Source organism: Cydia strobilella, chromosome 13 (assembly GCF_947568885.1).
Source record: "Cydia strobilella chromosome 13, ilCydStro3.1, whole genome shotgun sequence".
NCBI classification, from domain to species: Eukaryota; Metazoa; Arthropoda; class Insecta; order Lepidoptera; family Tortricidae; genus Cydia; species Cydia strobilella.
The window spans coordinates 109,873-129,311 of NC_086053.1; the positions used below are offsets into that span (position 1 = coordinate 109,873).

The 19,439-nt window shown below is 39.0% G+C and overlaps 1 protein-coding gene across 1 annotated transcript in view; it reads left to right on the plus strand.

Moving 5' to 3' along the window:
• Window positions 1-19,439, plus strand: part of LOC134746417 (uncharacterized) — a 34,782-nt gene that overhangs the window by 4,252 nt on the left and 11,091 nt on the right. The window contains exons 2-3 of the mRNA XM_063680783.1: window positions 526-703; window positions 2,288-2,333. Coding sequence (XP_063536853.1) covers window positions 647-703; window positions 2,288-2,333 — 103 coding nt within the window. The 5' untranslated portion in view covers window positions 526-646. The remainder of the gene's footprint in view (window positions 1-525; window positions 704-2,287; window positions 2,334-19,439) is intronic.

A 19,439-nucleotide genomic window follows, 5' to 3' on the forward strand; every position in this document is an offset into this window, starting at 1 on the left:
GTTACTATGATTACCAGTATAATTTGACAATGGGTTAACGGTTTAGTGCGATGGTGTAAGTGGCGCTTATTGTTTGAGCTTCTCAACGAGTTCGGCTAAGCTAACTATTATTTTCAGTGTTCTGTAGTTTCTGTACAGTCTGCTACACTAAAGTTCATGTACGCTTCTTCCTGTGTGTACATATATTTTTTCACCCTAAGTTTTTAAGGATATGTAACCATAATAATATTATTTATTTATTTTATTTTATCCGTTTAAACACCTCATTACTGCATGTAGGTACCTACTACAGTTACGGTAATAAAACGAATTACGAGTACGCATTTCGATTTGGAATTTGGCATTTTAAAATTAGTATAAACGTAACGTATTGGAAAGATTTCGTAAAATGTTTTTGTTTATAGATTAACCTTAGAGATTATCGAGTAGGTATCACTATCAAATATAAGTGCGAACGATGGTACTTAAATTTTTTGCGTTTATTGCAGTAGATTCTTCTTTAATTGTACAATTTCCTTGTTTCAGATCTTCCCACTCGAAGTGTCGCGTAGTGAGTGATGCGGTGACAGTGAGTGAGTGTGTGCAGTGAGTGGGGTGCAGTGCGGTGTAGTGGGACAGGGACAGACATGCAGTAAGAACGAGCAGGATGGCGGATGATAGCACCATCATCGAGGGCACTGTCAAGTTCCGCGATGGCAAGAAGGTGAGTTATACGTGGTTTTGTATTGTTAAGTTACCGTTCGGATGCAGACTACTAGCATTACTGTATTTCCTCTCTTGTAGTAGTAGTAAACACTTTATTGCACAAACCAGTACATAACACAGAGAGAATACAGTAAATGTACACATTTACTGTGTTCTCTCTGTGTTATGGTTAAGGCGAACTTATCCCCGTAAGGGATCTCTTCCAGCTCACTTTTGTGTGTTTTGGCAGGAGGGATCTTGCCAATGACGACGTTTTAACACGTACCACGCACGATAAGAATGTTCGGTGCATAATTAATTTTGATTTGGTAAAAGGAAAGGCAAGCAGGAAAGCGGACCCTGGCATAGCCCGGGATAACGCTAGATAGACGAAGAAGAAGAAAAGGAGTTGTGTTGGGAACCTAAAACAAAAAACATTTATTGTTATGGACATCACAGACAGCACAGGACATATGTACAGTTGTTAGAAAAAGAGCGGGAAAGACAGTTTTGACAGTTAGGAAGTATGCCAATATAAGGAGAAATAAGAAATGGACAATAGACATAAGATGATAAGTAGGAGTAAGTAAGTAGGTACTAGAAAATGTAGAGCTGCTGAGCTGAAGCTTTATGTTATTTTCTTGTAAGTATATGCTTAAGAAGAATTCTAGTGATGGACCCCCATGAGAACTAAAGCGTTTGAAAATACTGCATTGCTGCCGCAAATGTCAGAAGTCCGGGCAGCAACATCGATGTTGACATTTGCCCCAGTAATGCATTATAACACGATATTGACACGTCTCGCAGTGCATTTCGTACGCACCAATAAAACGCGTGTGGTCGTTTCATATCTACATATATCACAACTTTAACAGATTTAACAATCTGAATAGCTGAATAACGCTTCTAATTACAATCAGCTGGTCCTAGGAACTATCTCTGCAGTTTACTGTAACCTATAATATTGCGTCATATTCGAGATGTCAACATCCGCACAAACTCTTGATACCTATTTGATAGGCCTCCCGATCCCGCCTCAGAGCGTTGTTGGGTTACATTCTCAAAACGTGTTTGAATGTTAGCATCGGACTACTGTGCATGTGTGCCTATCGTTACTTGTATTTACAATAAACACCAATGCGATAACGCTTATGCTTAAAGGATTACCGTATTAGTTGATATAAATAACTTTAAGTGCGCATTATGATTATGTTATCTGTTGTTAATAAATAAATAAATATTTTTGGGTCACAGAACATGTCAAGCAATCTTCGATTTAAAATACTTAAGCAACCCGTTTTAACATATTTAATGTGTGTATGTCTCACGTAAGTTTTGTTCAAAGTGTTAAAAGTAACACTCAATGAATCATTAACGAAGGATTTAGTGCTTCTATAGTTGGTAGTTGGCTAACTTAAGTTAGCCAAGGTGTATATGAATAATTATGATGTTATGTCATTCAAATACGTCGTAGTTAAGCCGAAGATTAATCTTGATTTTCTTTGTCGAACATGTCGAGCAATCTTTGACTTGAAATACGTGAGTGACCCGTTTTAATCTATTGTCTGTGTGTCATGTTAACTGCGGGCATGTGTTGTTGCAGTGGAAGTCCCGCTGGTGCGTGATGCGGAAGCTGTCGCCTGTCGCAGGTTAGTGCTACTCGTACTACACACAACACAACACACTACTAAATATTACATAATGTACACTTACAGTTACAGTACCTACAGGCACCCAATTGGAACATAGGTCGGCTGATCGTAAAACCATTTTAATATGATAAATATTAATGAAAATTTAAGCAAATCATTTTATTAAAAGTGCTGTTTGGGTCATTTAGTAAAAGCACTACTAGGTATTTATATAAACTATACAGTGTTGAAAAAAATGTATGGGCCCTGGACGGAAAGTGCCTTAAAACTTAGCTCATTTTACTTAAAGTATGTTTCTATTATTTTTTTAAGAAAACAAAACTGCATTAAAAGGTTTTTTAAATTCGTTTGTCTCTCCCGGGAAACGAACCGACTAAAAATTCCAAAAAATAAACACTCGCTATTATCTACTAGTCGATACAGTTAATGCTAATGATAACATTTGTCCAGGAAACATTAGGTCTTACACTCATCTGTCGTATAAAATATCCATAAAACCGAATATTTTAGACAAGCGGAAATCTTTGAATGCAGTTTTGTATTTTTTTTAATAAAAAAATGTTTCCTTTAAGTAAAATGAGTTAACTTAATGTTTTACCTCAAGGGCCCATAATTTTTTTCCACCCTGCTGTATATTTAAATAGATGACATATATTAAACAAAAAGCACTCGTTTTGTTTACTCCACTGAGTTTCTTTTATTTCGTATATCTATTTAGGTTTATACTAAACAAGATTTTCAAGTTTCTGACTAGAGTTAGCCCAAGCTAAGTTGGCAGCCATTTTCAATTTCAAATCAATTTATCCAATGTGCTTATCACGACGTTTTCGAAAGTCCTTGTCACCGCATAAATAATACCTATTTATACTTCCGGTTCGAATACTCGTACATGTCAAACATGTCAGGATGGAATGAGATTATCATTCTTCGCAATCCGTTTGTCAATGTGCTTATCGGGAGAACTAGCCAGCTATGTTTGTTTCTTTGACTAACACAAACATCGATCACGAATGTTGCTCTTGGAATTGTCTTCGAGTTCCCCGCCTTCATATTCGCTTATTATATTCTGAATACCTATTTAACCTTTATGTAAACACCTATGTATACGCTAAAATACATTTTGATATTTAGATACATATTTTGTCTCGAAGTAGCCAAATTGCTTTGAAAGTCGGGCGTATTTACCTGTAACACGGTATTTAATTTTATAATGATATCTTTATAGCTAATTTGATGGTTGTCAAGATTAATGATTAAATAATGACCAGCATACAAAACATTGGATTAGGTACTTTATGCTATCGCTTTGTTTACACGCTGTGCGCACGCGGTTTACGACGCCGGTTTTGACAAAAGACACTAACGTCACCTTTGTTACGGTTATACTTATGCACTTATGTAAACGTAATAATTTTATTCTTCTTTGTTCAAAATGTCCTTTTTTCAACATTTCTTCATCTGGTTAAAATAAATAAATAATGCTAAGGCGAATTGAATAAAAATTTAATTGAATTGAAATTGGCTAGGTGGTACTAAACTATTAAGTACCTATCGAATACACAGACAAATACTTAAATACAAGGCATAAATAACTCGAGAACAAATATCTGTATTTTTCACACAATACATGTCTTTGCCGGGATTTAACGCTGCGTTTCTAGTATACTGCGCGATGTGCGAGGATGCGTTAAGAGGGATGTGTTTGTCAAGCACCAATGGAATCACTTCATTTGTTTTCCTCGCTCAGCGTCCAGTGGTTCTATTGGTTCTTAAAAACACATCCCTCGCAACGCACTTTCGCGCATCTCTGCTCGAAACGCAGCCTAAACCTGGGACTACAAGCTTTGCAAGCATGCAGGCTAAGCGGCAATTTTTCCAGTTCGTTTAAGATTCTTCTCGTTGTTTAGTCATTGGAGTTGAACTATAAACAAACAAATGCTGTATAATGGGCTAGCGGGCGTATTCTTAATTTTAATAACAGGTTATGAATTCGATCTGGATTAGATATGGATCTGATCTGTCAGTGCCAAAAGCGAAATTTCTACAACCAAAAACGTCACTTGTGACACTGATAGATCAGATCCATAACTAATCCAGATCTAATACATAACCTGTTATTAAAAACACTGATTTAAACTTTCACGATTTTTACTTATTATTATTCACAACGACGGGACTTAAAACCGCGTCGTCGGAGGTAAATTTAAAACTTATTCCCCCGCTGTTATTAAAATCAGAATACACCTTTCGGTATCTTAAGTAGCATCAGATTGCATACCGTCTTGTGTCTATCATACGATGATAATGTCAAAATACAAGAAACAACTTTTTCACTACAAGATAACGGTCACAATAGTGTTTGTCATGACATTGAAATACTGATCATGAACTGATAAATAGCAAAAAAAATATGTTTTCAAGGAAACTACTGCGATGTATCGCTTTGTCAGTGTTTATCTTTCAAGAGGTTAATCCGGCTGCGTGCGCGTGGACGTGCACTTGCGCGTGCATTATAATGTTGGAGTCGCGCACGCGCACGCGCACGTCACGCAAGCAGTGTGCCGTCTCTTAACGATAAGGATCTGTATATTTATTATAATACATTGTAACGCGCACTTGCACATGCACGCGCAGACGTCTGCGCACACATATTCGGTGTGCGCAAGACTTAATTAATGTATCGCAACCACAACCATGTGTGTTTTAGTTTTTAAGATATACTTATCTATGGAACAATATTTAGTTGCCTGAAAATAAAGATTTTCAATAGTTTAGCTCGCGCCAAGGCGACATGTCGCCGCGACCTGTTGCTGAAAGAAACCCTGATGAAGCGCCGCCGCGCGCTGCGGAGCGGTCGGTAATTAAACCGCTGACGCTCTGCCATTCAGCCGCGATTGTGAACAAATGTGCTTGTCACGGTACTTGTTCACTAATCGGTACATTTTTGTTACAAATGTTACGATCCCCTCAACTTTTGATGTATTGTAATGGAGGGATTATAACTCGTTGAAAATGAAGTTTTTGTCTTTTTTAATCGTTATCCATATTTTTAAATTATGCATTTATACTTAGTTATCATTAACTGTTACTTGAATTGGATTAACACTCATTGTTGCCTGTGTATTGTAAGCAAAATGGCTCTTCATTCCGCTTAATATTCCTAATTTAAAGATATTCCACTGTTCATTGCTTTACGGCTAGCTATAGTGCTTAAATAAAAATAATTACAATTGAAATGAGGCTCTAGAGTTTCAACACCACGCTGCGATTCGACGCCTCGACAATAACTAGCATTGAATGATTTTAATTAAACATCTTATCATCGAACTTGTCAATCACCAACATGTGCTTGACGTGTTAGTGATCTTGACCCCTGGAGGGTGCGGCTAGGCTTCAATCGATAACCGTGGACTCGCCAACCCCACAAACACCATTAGGATTATATTCGTTTGTTTATTTAAATATAACTTGTTTATTTATCGAACGAGGGTATAACTTCATAAACATTTGACGGTCCCTTTTTGTATTATTCATAGACGGTATTTTTGTAACGTGTTGAGAAGCAAATGGAGTAAAAGCATCGAAACTACATATACGGCGGGAGATAGGAGAATCGATATTATCGGGATGGAGTGATTTGTGGAGGTACCTACGATATTCCAGACACGACATCTTGCTTCGACTGCATGTGCATATCGTGCTGTCAACGTAGCGCACGAAATTGTGGGAGCTACCGGGCTGATACCTACCTAGACTGAAGTTTAAGTACAATTAATATGTCCATTAAATGCATTACCTATATCTGAGGGCACGGTAGTGCCCCCGCCAAGACGAGCAAAGCGAAGCGCAAGGGCACTCCCTACCTTTTCTCGAAGCGCTTCGTCGTTTTTAAGGTTCAGTACCCAAAGGGTAAAAACGGGACCCTATTACGGAAACTCCTCTGTCCGTGCGTGTGTCCGTCTGTCACCAGGATGTATCTTATAAACTGTGATAGCTAGACAATTGAAATTATCACAGAAGATGTATTGCTGTTGCCGCTAGGCCAGGATTACACTTGTAAGTTTTACTTACGTAAGTAGGGACAAAGCTATTTGCTAGAATTTTGTTTATTTGTTTATTATTATACATATCAGCACTTACAGATAAACCTTACGTGCTAATAGTGATGTTAGTAATTATTTCATAAGATTATACACTAATATAATCCTACATATTCATCTTTCTGTTATTATACAATTCTATCAAATGTTCCATTACGAATTATATCATTAAATAGGTACATACTTATATTATATTATTATGTCATTATGAAATTTTACTAAATTATCATCATTATGTATGTCACATGTCACATTATTAACTATTTTTTATTGTAACAAATATTACAGTACAATTTAATCCAAACGAAATTTCAACAAATCATTATTATTTTCACAGTATAAATTAAATTCACATTAACAAATAAAAGATACAACATAACATAATATAATCTAAACTTAATTACAAACGTTTACAACAATTATGTCACAGATTCTACAATAGAGCTAGGGGTAACAATACTTTCCAAGTAACGAGATGTTGCACTTAAAAATTTAGTCTCCGGGGAGAAGAAAATGTCAAGCTGCTTGTCGCTGTCCAGTATGTCATTCATCAATTTTAATAATAATGCGCGTGGTGCAGTGGAGAGGAGGCGAGCGCGCGCGTGCGCGCTGGAGGAATGGCGAAGAGATCGCGACGGCGAGTACGCAGTTGTTTCGTTGATAAACGGGGAACGCGTAACGGTATTTGTGCTAACAGCTGGGAGTTTGTTAATTGACCGCGAATTAGATGGAAAAAATATTTAATTAAGTATATGTTTCTTCGGGCTTCAAGGGATGTATATAGGTAGTTTACCATACCATATATGAAGAGCGTTGGATATAGGAAAGGGTATGCGCCGTATATTTTCTTGTATAGGAATCGCACAAACGATTTTTGCACTCTTTCCAATAGAAGCACGTATTGTTGCTCATGGGGGCTCCAGATGATGGCATTCGTCTCCAGCTTGCTACGCACGTAAGCGTTATACAAGATGGTAATGGCGTGCTGATTGGTAAATGATTTAGCTTGTCGAATGATGAATCCCAGACATCTTCTAGCCTCTTTACTAACGTTGGCTATGTGTGGATTAAATGTTAGTTGGGAATCAAAAGTGACACCAAGGTCTTTAATTTCATTGGTACGCTTCATAGGTTTGCTCTGAAGAGTGTATTGGTAGGTTATAGGCTGGCGAACTCGGGCGTATGTCATTACCGAGCTTTTGTCTATGTTAAGGGTAAGGCTATTTTTTGACGCCCAGTTACAAGTTGCTTCTATATCAAGCTGAAGCAATGTGGGATCATTCGGATCGACAATCGGGAGAACTAATTTTAAATCATCGGCAAATAACAGACAGGTCGAGAATTTAATTTCTGTCGGCAAGTCGTTTATGAGAATTAGGAACATTAAGGGTCCCAGATTACTTCCCTGTCCAATACCAGAAGTGACTACGAATGGGGTAGATCTGCAGCCATTAAACTGAACGTACTGGTGCCTATCTGAGAGGTAACTGGCTAAAAACTGAAGTAATTGTACAGTAAATCCGGCCATAGACAGTTTTTTAAGTAAAATATCACAATCTACTTTGTCGAATGCTTTTTGGAAGTCAAAGTAGGCAACATCTACTTGCCTTCTTTGATCCAAGTTATTAGCTATTAATGTGACAGTATTAATCAGATTTGATGTGGTTGATCGCTTTTGCAGAAAACCGTGTTGCTCGTCAGAAAACCAACCATTCAGCTGCTTTCTTGCTTGGGCATATATAATGGACTCAAATACTTTTCCGAATATCGATAATATTGCAATCGGTCTGTAATTATGAGATAACGATATTCATATCTCATTCTGTAGTATAGCTGTGTCTCTACTTACGTAAGTAAAACTTACAAGTGTAATCCTGGCCCTATAACGACAAATACTAAAAGCTGAATAAATTTAATATTTAAGTGGGGCTCCCATACAAACAAACGTGATTTTTTTGCCGTTTTTTGCGTAATGGTACGGAACCCTTCGTGTGCAAGTTCGACTCGCACTTAGCCGGTTTTTTGAACCCTTGTAACTTGATACAGGTTACTTAAAAATATCTGAACAAGTGTAATATCTGAATAAGTTCTGTATAATCGATACTTTTTTTAAACATTGCCAAGATTATACAAAATTCAAGAAAAATATTATAAATTTAAACTTAAAGTTAAACCTAAAAATAAAATAAATTGTCATCATCATCATCATCATCATTAACTTACTTCTCTTGTCGGTGGAGTATCTTCCAGCTTTCCCTATCCTGCGCCAGCTTTTTGACTTTTTGATACGACACGACCCCTACTTTTTCTTTCACTTGATCTAAAAAGTTGCGTCTGGGTTTTCCTCTACCCCGCTTGCTTCCTATCCGCCCCTCCACAGGATACTTTTAAAGAAGTAGTCGTGTCGTATTAAGTGTCCAATCATTTTCCCGCGTCTATTGCAAATAGTGTTCAGAATAGCTCTTCTTTCACTCACTCTACTTAGCACCTCCTTATTCGTTATCCTGTCTCTCCGACTAATGCCTTCCATTCGCCTCCAGCACCACATTTCAAATGCTTCCATTCTTCTCTTAGGGTTATTTTCCACGTTTCACTTCCATATAGGGTTTTACTCCAGATGTACAACTTAATCAGTAGCTTCTTGCTACTACATGATAAGCGGGATGATAAATTGTTCATTCATAATTTAAGAGCATGGCTCTTGTCGGTGGAGTATGCGCCAGTTTTCTCGGTCCTCGGCCAGGTTCTTTAGGTCCCTGTAAGACACGACATTTGCTTTCGCTTTCAGTTGTTGTGTGTAGCTTGCTCGTGGTTTTCCGCGGCCTCTTCTCGCTTCTATCTTGCCTTCTAATATAGTGTTAAAGAAAGTGTCGTGTCTTATCAAGTGACCTATCATTCTGCCTCGTCTATTTTCTATAGTTCTCAGCAGGTTTCTCTTCTCTCCCACAATTCGAAGCACTTCCTCGTTCGATTAGAGGCTTTTGAGATGTGGTTGTGGAGAAGAATGGAAAGAATAAGTTGGACGGAGAAAAAAACGAACGAGGAAGTGATAAATTGTAATAAACAAAAAATAAATAAGAAGATTACATATAAAAATATACCTACCTAAAATCCCCAATTACAAAAAGGTTGTTTAAGTTTAAGTTGGGAAATTAGTCACGACTGACAATAATATAACAAAACATAAAACTGTTATATACCGTTATCGTGACATAGTAAAGTAAGCGTTTAACGGCCTGGCACTAATCGCGAGATTGAATCTCGAGCGAGCGAGTGTATAGAGTGGAGTGAGACAAATCGGTTTAAAAGACAAACTTCATTAAATATAATGACGTGCCAGCTGACGGCGCGGTGTCGTGAATATGCAGTAACCTTTGCAATTTAGTCTTTTGTAGCTCATGACTCATGACATCGGATATGTTGTTATCCGCTGTAGCATGATATTACTATTATAGGTAAATATTTACTGCAAGTACTGCAACTTACGATGATTTATTGATTTCATTGTTTCGACTCAAAATTTGTCAATCAATAATGACATTGGTTTTCTAATATCATATGTCTTTAAATGTTTTACTGGCCTAATCAAGTGTTCCACTGCTGGGCAAAGGCCTCCCCCATTTTCTTACAATCCACCCTGACGTTCGTATTTTTTTACCATTCTAAGTAGGTTTCAATTAAATTCGCTGTCGTCATAAAAAAATAGTGTTCCCTCAATATGAACATCAAATTGTTGCTGGAGATATGATTCAAAATTGGACCTTAATTTGATGCAATTTTTCGCCAAACCAGGATTTAGTTTGTATAAAAATGGTACATATAATGGTATATATAAGTAACTTGTTCTTCGAAGTATTTTCTGTAGTCATATCGATATTATAAATGTCGCCACGGCCCAGCACATGGGTTTCAGTATACAAAAGTCATTAAGCATAATTGCGTCGCGCGACGAACATGTGTCCAATTGATTCGCGAACGCGCGCCATTCGGCCCGATGATGTCACATATAAATTAGCGGCGGAGGCAGGGGTGTAAGGCAAGCGGTTGAGGGGGTGGAGGGGCAGCAATGATACGGCAGATAAGAGGGGAGATGATGGAGACGTCAGTGAATCGGAGCGATAAGCGAGAAGACTGCGCGCGAGATATTTTACGAGTTATGGATATCGGGCGCGGTATTTGTAAATGTACGAACATCAAATAAATTTGTTGAACACAAAGTAAACAGGTGATAGCTTTTAGTAAAAGAGACCGACTTTGGGCATTTATGTCGGTAAAAATACCGAATTTTAGAACATTTAAAGTGAGATTGCAACTTCACAAAAGTTGATCACTTTTAGGGCTCAGTCTTATTTAGCGGGAAAGCTTACAAGATTACTGAGGTCTATTCCTCTACTGGATACAATACAAGATTGTAATATAGAAATTACTATCTGAATAGACTTCACTCATTAGCAAATGGGTTAATACCTACCCAAGTGGAGTTCTCAAGTAAAAATTACAACATTGTTATCACTTAAATGGGATTACTTTCTACTACTACAGAGATATTCGTGCCACGCGAGCATGACAAAGCAAGACGACTCCGCTAATATTATATTTGATCCCAATAACTGCAGATAGTTATAACTTTAAAGAAATGGGGAACTAGGTTAGCGTGGCGACGAAAACAATAAGTCTCCCTCACATTGCAGCGAGGGGGCCGGCGCGCGCCGAGCTCAGCGAGGGACCCTTTAATGGGCGACTCCCTGAATCGCTGCACTTTGCGCATCACAGACAACCTTAATAAGACGAACTTGTGCAGTAGTTTTGCTTCATGTAAAGAATTGGAGAAATGTTTTTATGCAGTCAGTGACAAAAGTTATAACGACACGAATCTTATTGTCGAGGGGGAAGTGCACTGCACTCATTAATGACACAAATTTTATATTTAGTAAATGTTATTCTTCGCCAGCATATAAAAAAGTTATAAAAGATACCGTAGAACCTTTTATGCACTTGACATCACGGTATAAAGATACGCATTTTGTCACTTAGCTCGTACTTAAATACGACTATAAAATACCTAAAATGACCGAGTGGCCTCCCACGTCGCTCCCTTGACCTCCACTTCTACACTTTAACTCGAACCCCCACAAATTCATTAAACGTGTCGTCTGAACCGCGCGACAATAGACCTTACGTCCCCTTTGGAAAGATTACAGACTTGAGAACAAAGTTTTAAGTATAAAATAAAGTACCTATTTAAAGAATGTGGCAATAAAACGGTGCCTTACGAATCCTACAATTAGTCCCGGCGGCGCCGGCACGTCAGCTATTTGTGTTCGTAAACTTATTTTGTTGTTCATCGGTTCAAAACTTAACGATCTCGTAAAATTTATATTTTATTTCTAATATGTATCGGTAATTTTATTACGATGCGCCAGTGATCAAGCGTAGCTCCTTTATACAAAAGTACGACTTTGTAGCGGAAGTAGTTAAGGGAGCAGCAATAAATGAACAATGTAAGAGCTCTATATACACATTCAGTGTGTTACTGTGACTGACGGAACCACCCACTTGGATTGCTATAAAATCAGGTCGTTTACAAGTAATTGAATGTAGTGAAAGCTTGAGACTTGAAACATTATTAGATATTCTTAGAACGGTACCTATAGGTAAAACTGAAGTAAAGTCCTTATTGCATTAAGTTGTTTAGGTAAAGTATATGAAAAATGCATTTAATAAATTACTTGAAATGCTATGCTCATTCTATCCATTTGGCCACATAGGTATGCAATTTCATAATATCTTGACGAAACTGTATAAGTTTATTATCATAGAGAATATATTTATACCTGCATAGAAAAGTCTGACCATAAATACCTCGTTAGTAATGTTATCATACAACTTTACTTATCTTGGAATGAAATAAATATCATGCACTAAAGATGAACACCTGCAACCTGCACCTGGTTGTCTGGAAGAGATCGCTTTTTAGCGATAAGACCGCCTGTTGTTACCTAATCTTAAGCTTGTATTTCGCTTTCTGTGTATTTTTTTAACTTTATGGTGCACAATAAAGAATATTTACTTACTTACTTAGTTACTTACTACCAAAATTAACGGCCATTGCAAACAATTCCTCTCGTGAATAAATTAGCGAATTATTCGGACCTGCAAATTATTTTTGCACTAAAATATTCCGTGTTCCGATGACCGAATTAAAACGTGCTCCATGACGGATTAATTGCCGCATGCATTTCATGGATTTTATACAATTGAAGGGGAAAATTAGCTGCTGTCTTGGTGGGATAGACAGATTAAGACAGTGGTAAAGTGATTTTGTAGAACTGTTGCGAGGACCTAAATATCGAAGGGATAGAATTAAGCCAAAGAATGTTCTAAATCCATAAATCTCGAAAGTTCGTCCAGACCTGTAACTCATAAAGGGCCGGTGACTTCGGCGAGAGCAGGCATTTGTTTCCATATACTTTAAAGAAGCTCCTCGCTCCAAGGCGCGATATTTTCTCCTCGATAAAGCACCCGACGCCATCGGATTTGAAACGATTTTTTTTGAATCCGCGCCGTCCCCCATTGTTCGCTGCACCCTAAAGTGTAATAAAAATTCTTACAGTACATTCACTCTCCGCATTTATGGGCCGAGGGGTGCAGCAAAAAATGTTATAAAACATTGTCCATAATAACTTGTCGACGGCATATTTATTACAAGTTTGTTTGTGAAAGGGTTTTGTGAACAGGTGAAGCTGAAGAAATAGTTCATGGATCGTACCTATACTTTGCGTTTTTCCATATTATGTTCTATTTTTCTATACGTCTTTTTGTTGTCACTACCATTATAATAGTAGTGGCTATAGGTACTCGTGTTTTGCTGTTGGTATGAATAGTTTTTTTAAGTAAATGTCCCGAATTATTTAAAATATCTACTCAAGTCCAACCATAGCCTGATTATGTGTAATTAACGAATACATAAACTGAATGAAACCTAAATAAAATTAAGTGATTTGAATCCTACCCGCCCCTTTCTGGAGCTATTTCATCCTCGTTGAACACATTGACAAATTGAAATTGTTAATTATTACACATCCAATTTTTAAGGAACATTTGCCATGAACTTTTTGTTGTTCCAAGTAGGGAATAATTAAATTTAATATAAATGATTTCTTTTCATACTCTTCTGGGGGTAGGTATGGGGGGGGGGGGTTTAGTTTTTAGGGTTCCGTACCAAAGGGGTAAAAACGGGACCCTATTACTAAGACTCCTGCTCTGTCCGTCTGTCTGTCACCAGGCTTTATCTCATGAACCGTGATAGCTAGACAGTTAAACATTTATTTTACTTAAATATTTATTTTATTCTGTTGTGGTGGTACAATGAGGATCGTCTAGCTTAATTGATTTGTGATCGAGTGCCTTAGAGAAAATTACCTTCCTTTCTTGTCTTAATAGGAAACAAAACCAACACTGCAGTTAGGGGACATTTCGGTCTCCGGGTCAGTCGTTACTAAGGTCAATATATTAACTGGAGTGAGTACTTTGTTCGGCGGACAATGCAGACTCATCACTCACTCTACCTGATTTCTCCGAGATTTTGACGTAACGAATTTAGTTCAATGCGATATAGTTCTAAATAGTTAACTATCCTGGTATAAATAAGGACCGATTTATTTTCTAGCGCGACCGATCAGGTTAGAATATGTGATTGAGTTGATACATGTATGAGGCTCTTAGCCCATCGTGTACGACCGATATCGTTCTGGTACAGGGACGCCCTACGCCGATCCACGGCCCTTAAACATTGTTATTGGGGGCAATTGACCTCCTTATCGCTGCGAAGCGTTACGTATTCCCATTGTCCAAAGGACCGGTACTTAATAAATTGGGTTCTAGACCCTCCCCCAGTAACCATGGTTCTATATTTATATATATATATATGTATTCAGATAAAGAGTTTTGGTTTGGCCAAACCAAGGTCGGAGGTCAATTGTAAGACATGACGTGTTTTGGGTACCAAGTTATCGCCGCCGCCACGCCGCTCGGACTAAGTACTTCAGTTTCGCCTTTTAGCGGTCAAATTTAATTCAAATTTAAATAATTGCCTCAATATCCCGTACTCTGCGTCACCACCCAAGTTTCTCTTAAGTACTTAGTATCTGTTACCTATCTGCCCAGTGAATACCTACTCAAGCTCCCGGCTGCTCAACTCCCACTCTGGATCTCGCCTCTGCACTCGTTGATTTAATCAGCATGACGAATAGTACTGCTGTAGCCTAGTGCCAGTACTCATATGGCTTGAAACTTAATAGAGTATCTTGGGCCTAACTCAATTGTTATGTAGCATTAAGTAGGTCAACTACCATTGGCTGTGTCGCCTCTGGCTCACTGCATCCTCAGACCTAAGTCGGAGAGGGCTCTAATTCCCTTCCATGACAATTCAGTTGTTTGGCTTTAGTTTAGTCCCCTTTACTCATCTAAATTTAGGTAGTAAGGAGTAGTGTATCTAGTAGTGACCAAGTGAAGTAAGTATCGTGACAGAGTTGTATGAGAGCGGGATTTTTAGTACTGGAGATTCGATCAGGCTCATCTCATGAGTTCAGGATAGTATCCGTGGACTGGCTATAATTATACTTAAACGAAGTCTGAGTCTAGCGAATCTCCATTATTAAATACCCGGGGACGGGTCTTAATCTTAGTAATAAAAGAAGGTAGTATCAGTTTAATTATTTTATTTCCAAATTTTTTTTTAAACTTTTATCTACCCAGACACTTGGGTAATCTAGACTAACACAAACGAAACTGGTTGATTATTTAGACCGCGAATGAATGCAGTGGCATTCATCCGTAGGCCGGACATTCCATTCCTAGCGCCATTCTAATCAAGGGGAAAACGAAATGTCCAAATGAAAAACCCCTTCGGCATCAATCAATATAATATATGTATATACGTGTATATATGTACATCATCGTTATACTAGTGCATGCTTGCAATTTTCTACTCAAAAGAATATTTATTTAATCATTGGTATCACCGAGGTTGAGACACACTGACTTATCATACATTATTCTAGAAAAGCATCTTATCTACAGCGCGTCTAGGTAGTTTCACAGTCAGACCTCAAAGTGGTCCCATTACATTTAAATCTCGCCCATCTCAATATCTACCCGCGAAGAATCCCCCCCGGCCCTGGGACCTCTAACGACTCCCCCGCGACGACAGCAGACTCCCTTATTCCAGATCTCCCGACATAATGCCGCTAGTAAAATGGTAAGTATGATCACCCCCACGACAGCGACTCCAATTTCTATTTGGTTCCACTGCCGGATCCCTTGTTTCTGCCCCGTGGGATAAATGTTGTAAGCTATCAGATAGGTATCCATTTTACCCAATCCGCAGCAAATTGTGAAGCTTTAGCTCTCGATTCTATTACCAAAGCTGTGAAACAACCTGTGACTTACTATGCATAAAGTTAGAAATACTTTACCCGGACTCCCGTAGCCCCACTTATTCTCTTAGAATTAGCTCCTCGAAGCCTCTCGAGTCGCATAAACTCCCACCTCAGTGGATCACAAACACTTCTATTTATTTACACTAGTAATGGCACTCCACTCTCCCGCGATGTAAACTTAGCCCACCAATCACTCAGACTCTCTCTCTGAACGTGACTCGAACCTTTCGCCGGACTTGCTCGACTCGCGCCCAAATTCAGACTGACTTCCAAATCCCGTTCCCTGCTTTGCCTCCCGTTCCAAGAGACTCCTCCCCCTGGAAAGAGAGATGGTACCCCCAAATAAATCTGTCCGGGCTTCATTTTTCGGCCCATGCGTTCACATGCTCGTGATTGGAGAATGACCATTCGATCATCTTAGATCCCGCCCTCCCCAATTCTCAGTAAATGTACCTTTTTTTTTTCGCCACAGTTTTTTTTTCACAATTTCGCTTCCGTCAACATCTGTTATCAATTCGCATTGACTGGCTATTCCAAAGAATCAATTGTACAACTAAATTTATGTCTTCCCGTCTTTGCCTAATTGCCTTAGCGTCGTGTTGCACCCATTGTTTCTTTCCTCTTAATTCTTTGGGCGTAGTTATTTTAGTGTCAATAAATCGTGAATTGTTTTTGTTTAACTTAATGGTTATAGATTGGGTTTTTGTCTAATTTTCGAACAATTCTGACTAAAATTTACCAACACCCTAACCCTTGTCACGCTTTCTAAAATTTATGACAATACGTTATTGGAAACCATTTCGAGTATAATAAATGGACAGATAAATCCATGTCAACCATCTCACACTCCCCCAAATATATTCTTAAACACCTACCAAGTCGTTTAAGGATATATTTCTCCTTCTACTGTTTCTGTTGACATCGAACCCTTATTCCATTCAAATTCCCACACTAATCCAAATTTTCACACGTCTATCTCAAGTTTCCCACGCCTATCCATTATGTCTCAAGGACGGCAATAAAACCTATCCAACTCAGGTCTCCTTTTTGTTCATACACTCTCAACTCCCCGTGTTTATGACGGTGGTCAACATTCTTTACTTCCCTTTGTTCGCCCTAACCCCTAATAAACCCTATTCTGTTAAGCGTTCCCATAATAGCGGAACAGGTGGATTGCATTGAAATTGCCCTTGACACTGTCAGTATGGGGGTCAATCAGGGTGTATACGTTATTGTACGGAACTGCCCCTATTACGTAAGGTCCCTCATACAGACGCATGAATTTCTTCGTTATTTTTTTGTCGGCGTCGGACTTTGCAAAAGTCTTAAGTTTCACCCGGTCTCCGATTTCGAATTGTACTAGCTTATGGTTCATGTTATAATGAAGTTCTCTACTCTGCGCCGCCTTAACTATGTTCTGTCGCGCCTGTATCCGAATCTGCTCTAACACGTCTCCCTGTAGATTTACCCCCTTCGCTATGGTTTTATCAAAATCGGTCGATAGTAGGGTCCTTGTCCCCCATACTATCTCATTTGGCGAGTACCCTGTCGTAGTATGTGTTACCTGATTGTAGCAATCTTCTATCTCCGGTAATATATCTACCCAAGAACGGTGCGATTTATTGCAATATGTTCTAAATAACCTCCCTAATTCCTTATTAACTCTCTCTGTTGAATTCGGTCGCGGATTTCTAACAGATGTGTGTGTTAATTCGATACCTAATTGGCGAACGCCGTATTCAAAGATTTTTGATGTAAAGTTAGCGCCTCTATCCGAGCATAGTGTCCTAACCTTGACCTGGTTGCAGAATTTTTTTACGCATGTTAGTGTAGACTTCCCGCTCGCCTGTCGTAGTGGATATAGCCTGATCAGTTTACTATAAGCGTCCTGTATTACAAATATGTATTTGAACCCGAAACGACCTGCCGGCAAGGGCCCATAGATGTCACAAAAGACCCGTTCTCCTATCTCGGTAGCTATTACAGTTTTGATCGGTCCCGTGTGTGCCTCTAACGCGTGCTTAGACTCCTGGCAAGCTTCGCAAGCTCTCACAACCCGTCCTATTATGCGCGTCATATTTGAGAAATAGTAACGACGCTTCATTAACGCATTGACCTTGTAACGTCCAAAATGACCTATTTCTTCATGTATGCTAACAATCAAATCCCTCTGCAAGACCTCAGGAACATATAACCTTAATGTGTCCTTGTGTAAGTCTTTCCTATAGAGGACCCCTTCTTTTAACACATAGTATTTTGATTCAGGTGTGCCCGCTGTTTCCATACGCCTGGTTATTTCACTAGCTACCCTGTCACGGCCTTGAAGGCTGCCTATTTCCTTCCATCTGTCTTGTACTACCCGCCCTAATAGCACCTTGAATAAATTCATTTCGGGCCCTGTAGCCTTGCTAGTCAGTACATCGGTTGTCCCCTTTATGTGTCGAGATAACACATCGGCTACTGTGTTGGATTGCCCCTTTACGTGCTCAACCGTGTAGTCGAATCGCCCTATGTAGTGTACCCAACGTATCATCCGCGCGCTCAGTAATTTACATGTCTGTAGAAATATCAAACTCTTATGATCTGTTCTAATTACTAATCGTGCCCCCCTCAGGTATGTCTCGAACTTCGATAAGCTAAAAATGATAGCCCACAATTCCTGTTCCGTAACCGTCCATTTTTGTTCCGTTTCCGATAAAGCCTTACTACAGAAGCCTATTATCCTTTCCTCTCCCACATCGTCCAGTTGGTAAACATAACCAGAGACCCCTAAGTTACTGCTATCAGTCTGTAAGTAGTAAGTCTCCTTCGGGTTCGGATGTGCCAGGAGTATTGTGTCTACGAATAATTTCTTGACCCTCTCAAAGCAATCGTTTTTCTCTTGTGTCCATACCCATTTTGTATTTTGTTTTAATAAGTCGCAAAGTGGCCTAACCTCTTCGCTGTACCTCGAGATAAACTTCCTGAAATAGTTCACTAGCCCCAAGAACCCTCGTAATTGTTTGGTTGTTCGAGGTATGGGGAAGTCCAGTATGGATTCCACTCGTTCAGGATCCATACGCACCCCATTAGTATTCACTATGTGCCCCAATAGTTTTACTTCTACACATAAGAATCGACACTTTTCGAGTCTGCCAGTTAACCCCGCGCCTTCCAATCTACCTAGTACTTGGTCTAGATGTTCTAAATGTAGCCTTATGTCCCCTGTGGTGAATATGACGATATCGTCCAAATAGTTCACGCAGTACTCGCGTACCCCCTCTAATATAGAATCCATTGCCCTGGAGAATCCCGCCACAGATGTCTTTAATCCTTGCGGTAAAACGCGGTAAGTGTAAGTCCTCCCCATAAAAGAGAATCCCGTATATTTTCTCGAATCCTGATGTAAGGGTATTTGAAAATAAGCGTTATTTAAGTCAATCAAACTGATATAATTTACTCCATGAAAGGATTGCAAAATCTCTGAAGTGAGTGGCGGTGACCCCGCGTCACCTATCATTTTCTTGTTGAGTTCGCGCGCGTCTAACAAAAGTCTTATTGACCCATCTCGTTTCTTAGTGAAC